At 34.1% G+C, this 6,000-nt stretch overlaps 1 protein-coding gene across 8 annotated transcripts in view; it reads right to left on the bottom strand.

Annotated features, from left to right (window-relative positions):
• The window catches only part of LOC127438187 (dedicator of cytokinesis protein 3-like), a 278,795-nt gene that overhangs the window by 194,352 nt on the left and 78,443 nt on the right, over positions 1–6,000 (bottom strand). For all 8 annotated transcript variants that reach the window (XR_007896670.1, XR_007896671.1, XM_051693558.1 and 5 more), the window contains exon 3: positions 1,208–1,248. Coding sequence is in view for 6 of the 8 variants with exons in the window: in XM_051693558.1 (XP_051549518.1) it covers positions 1,208–1,248 (41 nt within the window). In the remaining 2 variants the exon portion in view is untranslated. The remainder of the gene's footprint in view (positions 1–1,207; positions 1,249–6,000) is intronic.

A 6,000-nucleotide genomic window follows, 5' to 3' on the forward strand; every position in this document is an offset into this window, starting at 1 on the left:
AAGTACAATGCAACGACACGTATTTACATACAGTAAGTACACTGTATCAGATGCTTAAGTACATAGTAGTTAAAGACACCTAATATAAAATGGGTCCCAATAAATCCCTTGTTTGATACTATTATGTTCCAGAATAGTTTTACTATACTTATGATTTATTTTGCAACAATTTAAATTATTATGTCAGTATATATTCATATTTTAGAAGAGCCATGTTTTTTAAGCTTAATATTACCCTACAAAACGCACTTCATGGTAGCTGCCCAATGACCATTGCATAAGAAATTCATGTGCATCCATACGTGTGATTTCAGGAATATTTTGCCTGAAGGTCTCTTTATATTTAGTGGTTTGGAAGAGGGCTTTTCCATAGTTTAGCAATAGTTTTGTAAAGGTCACCGTATGCATAAATCTTTTCTGCCTGTCCTTTGTAGGGTGAACTTTACTCACATAATAGAAAATTGTTCAGAAATGTCAGCTGGATTTGGATCTATCAACATATTGCTGAATATGACATATTTGAATACTATCTGATAAAAGAACTGGAGCAGGCCCCAAAACTGTTCCTTTCAATCTTCAGCACCTGTTACAAGGTAAGAGTCGTGTCTGGTGTCTCATTCACACCCTAAAATTACGCAGGGATGTCAATTTGTCCGGAAGAGCCATGAATTACTGAGAGAGGTAGAAGGCTTCTCTTACTATATATTGAAGAAAATAACTCAATACTTTTTAGATAATTTCTAGAAATGATATTAAGAGTAGAAAATGGGTTTTCAACCTTTATTGAAGGCTGTAACCCTGTGACCTAAATGATTTACCCTTTAGGATGTTAAGTAAAGCAAACATTTTAAGACTTAAAATGACTTTCACAACATTTTCCCATATTATTCTAAATTCTGAATAGCATTATTCTAAGTGGGCAGTTCTTTGCCAGAATAAGCTTCAAAGTGGACTAGACATTATGCTGATAGTGAGATTACCCTAGTCTAGGCATACACTTAGTATTTTTTTCACTATCCAAGCTCCTATTCAATGACTAATGTCAATCCATTTAGTCTGGTTCTAGATCTTGATTGTGGACATGACGTTCATGTTCAAACAGGGTTACTGCAGACCTGTGAGTCAACAAGGAAACAAACTACTGCACATTGTACAAGGTCTGGACAATGAGTCAAAACTATTGGGTATGAACAATGCATCAGTTTACCTTGATTGCGGGCTTCTTGCTGGAAAAACCTCTGTACCATCCTGCAACAGACAACATTTAAATATGTTACTAAGGCACATTTTAGATCATACATCAAAGGTTATGCTTTATGGTACATTTTGGTCCTTTTTGGAGTTTGACAGTGTGAAGCATCATCCACTTTCATTGTATGGAAAAGAACAATGTGAGCTAAACGTATTTTATTTTATTCCATTTTTGGGTGACTTAATCCTTAAAATCCCATGCAAATAAGGATGTCTGTTTTTTGTCTAATACCATTGATTTAGATTCCAAAGTAACCTTAAAGGTGCACTTAGTAACTTTTGTCTTTGTGTCATCTTGGACTTACACTGACACCTAGCGGCTTGGATGCAGCATCATTAAAAATCAATAGTTTTCAGTTACAGATGCCATTGTAGAAATGTAGTATTCACAGTCAGCTATGATTACTTTAATCAATGAGTGAACGTGTCAAATAACAGGACGGTTACTGAGATAAAGTGAGCAGTATTCGGCTGGTCATGTGATTCTAACATGGCCGCCCCCATGTGCGGACCCTCTCCATGTAGAATAAAACAGCTTTTATAAGGTTACTGATATGACTGGAGTCTTCATTTTAATGTGAGTGCTCATGATTTCCTACATATATTACAAAATTACAATTCATGTCATTAGGAGTTAAAAGTTTTTAAATGAGGGAAAAATTCCTGAGTGCACCTTTAAAAGCACGAGAATAGTTCATCAATGAAATGAAAATTGTCATCATTTACTCAGCCTTATGACTTTCTTGCTTATGTGGAAAACAAAAGAAGATTAGTGGTGTGGATTTTGATTCATCCCAGTGACTCCAATTGTTTAAATCCGTTCAACAAAAAGATTTGTGCAGATTCTCTCACTGATTCGTTCAGTGACCATCTTGATGCCAGTAGGTGGTAACAAATAAGCATCTTTAATGTGTTATGAGCATGGTTGGGTCTAATCTGATTGCAAAATAATTAGTTACAGTAATCAAATTATTCTTTTAATCAAAAGTAATGTAACACATTACATTTAAAATTGTTGCACCCTTGACCGGCACTGCGGGAAGGTGGTGCTATTCAAAGTGTCATCCAAAAAAATAAAGTGGGCAAATAATCCCTTTATTTTTAATTCATTGAGCAGAAAAACTTTTCAGTGAAAAGTGTTTTAGAAAGAAATGTAAAAGTAATTAGTAATGTGATTACTTTTCCACTGAAGTAATCAGTAAAGTAATATGATAACAATTAATATAAGTAATTTGTAGTGGATTACTTTATTTGAGTAACTTACCCAACACTGGTTATGAGTGAGTCATAGAATCATTGATCCAACTGGTTCATTAAAAAGTACGTCGTTCATGACTAAAACAAGTATTAGTATGTTTTATGGAAATTTGCATGCCTAAAGATATAAGAGACATCAGAAGAGTGTTAAAGCATCTTAAGAGTTTTCATTCATAATTCATAAGACCTCTTTGGCCATTGTACTGCAAAGAAGCAGGAACATTTTTGTTGAAACTCCTTTTGTATTCCGCATAAGAAAGAAATAGATTTTTCAATTGAGGATGTCCCCACATGCAAACACACACACACAAACACACTCTCTTTGATTCTCCAAAAAGATACTTCACTCGGTTCCAAATGCATTGAGTCGCATTTCCACAGACAGCAACTATGCAGCTGTGAAGGCCATTTCTTTCAAATGAAGTGGAACATAAAGGCTGGTACAACGCACTAATAGTACACCAAGGTCTGGGCCACTGAGTTCACTGGCTGATGTCCAGTACATCTCAGAAATACTGCCTCCCAGTAGATTCAACACACTGCTGGAAAACCCAACCACCCCAAATCAACACCATAATAAGCTTTCAGTCCATTATAAATAAGCTAAGCAAATCTGATGTCTTGGCACAGTATGTCACCTTATTAATATAATAAGAAAGCCAGCTGTCGAACATTCCCACAATGTTAGCCACACAAAGAGCTAGGTAATGACATATTTAATCATGACTAAATAGTAGCATAGAGTAAAACTATGCTTCTGAAGCCAGGCTTCTCAAACTTTTCAAACCACATTTTCAATAATTAGATTTAAAGGTGATGTGTGTAATGTTTTTGATGTTAAAATACAAGCCTGATTTTATAAAAATTGCATGACTGTGGCGACATTTTTGTAAAAATTGCATATTGCAGCTCCTTACGCGTATTGTGGCAGTTCCGAGGTGAAATGTCTACTGAGTGGCGCTAAAAGCGAGTAAAATTTTCACCCAAACAGACGAGGTTTTTAAGGTTAATGCTCTAGTGAGTTTTTAATTAACTAAACCTACCTCCCCACTAGGGTTGTCACAATACCGAAATTTCAGTAGTCAGTACGATACCAGAGAAATGTCCAGATTCTCAATACCAATTTCGATACCACAGAAAAAGTAGGTAAAATGCTATTGAACTCCTTTGACTCCTTTGACCTATTTAAAAAAAAGTTACATTTTAATGTAAATAATAAATTAAAACAATTGCATGTTTCCTTCAAAAACATTACTTCAAGTTTTGTTTTAAGACCCTATGAAATCAGTTTTAATTTTTTTCAGATTTTTTCCCCCAAATTCTGTTTTTTATTTTATTATTTTATAATTTCTGAATTCCATGTTTTAAAGTGTGTCTAATTAAATTCACAAAACTTTAAATCAAATGAAAATAAAACTATAATATAAAAATATATTTATAAGTCCAACATATTTTCAACATTTATATATATATATATATATATATATATATATATATATATATATATATATATATATATATATATATATATAAATATATATATAATGAAGTGCTTCAGTAAATTAGATTCTCACAGCATAATCCGATACACAACACTGGTCTTATTTTTTGCCAAATGAAGTGCTGCAAAACAGAGCATCACAGCATAAATAAAAACATTAAATGGAAACATTTATTCAGTACAACAGAAATCTTGCTTGTAAAATATTTTACTATACAGTAGTGATTTCTGTCACAATTTCCTAAATTTCACGTGTCAAGCTTTTTTTTTTTGAATTAAGCTTTTATTTTGACATTATTTCTTTTCAGTTTGCCTGTGTTTTAGATGGTAGCTTCACACAGTTGTTTATATCGCCCAGTGTGATTATTAAAGTACAAAATGCTGCAATGTAATTATTTAAATATATAGTCTGCAGCACTGCACGCATCACAGTGAAAGAGCACTGGCTGTCTGTCATCTACTACAACAAGCACAGCATATGATGCTAATCTAGTGTTTTTAGCATATAAGCAGCTTCAAACATTCCCTTTGCAGTGCACGGTGCATGCAGACAAAATATTTAGTTAATTAAATGATATCCATTTGCGATATACAGTAATAACCACACTAGGATATATCACGATTGTAATTTAACTAACTGTCCAATTTGGTGTAAAAGGAGTAACAAAGCATGTGTGAGCATATAAAAGCAGGCATCTGTCAGTAAGAATTGAGTCTGTGCTTGGTACTACCAGTACTGCAGAAACACTGGTATCTTAAAGTCTTTTTTTTATTTTAGTATCGACTTGGTACCGAAGTACCAGTACTTCTGACATCCCTACTCACTGCCCGAAACCTTAAACCCAAAACTAAACTAAACCTAAACTGACTGTGTAATAAAAAGCAAATAAGAGATGAAAAATGCAATTGCTGAATCAACCACTTGATTTTTTGGTACTTCTATGACACTTTTGGCTTACGTGGCTCTTCAGGTCACGTGCTCTTCAGGACTCGTACCCCAGTCCTTTGCATCGCAAGTACAATGCTCTATCAGCTACCGTGCAATTTAATCGCACTTGAACAAGCTAGTAAATGTAGTTGATTATATAAAGCAAACGTTACAATGTATTGCCTTACAAGTCACGCATTATAGTAAAAGTCTTTTTATGTAAAAAGATATAATTTTGAGAAACAGGGCGAAAAGTATTTTAGCGCTTTTATGAACTGATAATCTGCCTCTTTACTCATGATTTGTGTCATAGTGAATAATAGTAATTGTTTTAGAGCCTCCAGTGTTTATTTCAGCAGGAAACTGCCTCGAAACGTACAATTAATTACATAAAAATCATTTTAAACAAATGTAGGTATCTACAGGCATCTATGAGACCAAGTAGAAACATTCATTGATTCAAAGTTTTGCTTCAAGATTTTCAAAGAAAAAAAAATGTAAAAATGTGATTGTTTCTCATAAAACCAAATCATTGAAGAACACTGGTCACCCAGCCTGACTAGCTAACAAGTGCCTACAAAACCCCTAGACCAGCCTGAACAGACCTATAGACAAGCTAAGGCTACATCCACATTAATCCGTATATATTTGAAAACTGTATTTTCGAAATGCTCTCCGTGCAAACTGCTTTTTTCATACATTTTCAAAAAGTTGCTTGTCCACACTGAAATGATTCAAAACATCATATGCATCATATTCCAAGTCTTAAATCCCCTATGCATGCAAAAAATAGCCGTTCCATGTATGGTCTGAAACGCAATTGTCCTCATGTTCCGAGCAATTCTGAGTAAACTTCCAGTCACCTTTGAAAGCATGCAATGTGAAGGTTGTACAAATTAACATTTATCTTTAACAAAGTTACAAATGTGGATAGCAGGCGCAACAACGTCGCTACAACATGGGCTGCCATCTTGATTGTTTTGGGTTGAATGACTGCGTCAAATGAAAACAAATATGTCAACGTTTTCAGATATCTCCATTTTTCCAGTCCGCACTACAATAT

This window comes from Myxocyprinus asiaticus, chromosome 49 (assembly GCF_019703515.2).
Source record: "Myxocyprinus asiaticus isolate MX2 ecotype Aquarium Trade chromosome 49, UBuf_Myxa_2, whole genome shotgun sequence".
Taxonomy (NCBI): domain Eukaryota; kingdom Metazoa; phylum Chordata; class Actinopteri; order Cypriniformes; family Catostomidae; genus Myxocyprinus; species Myxocyprinus asiaticus.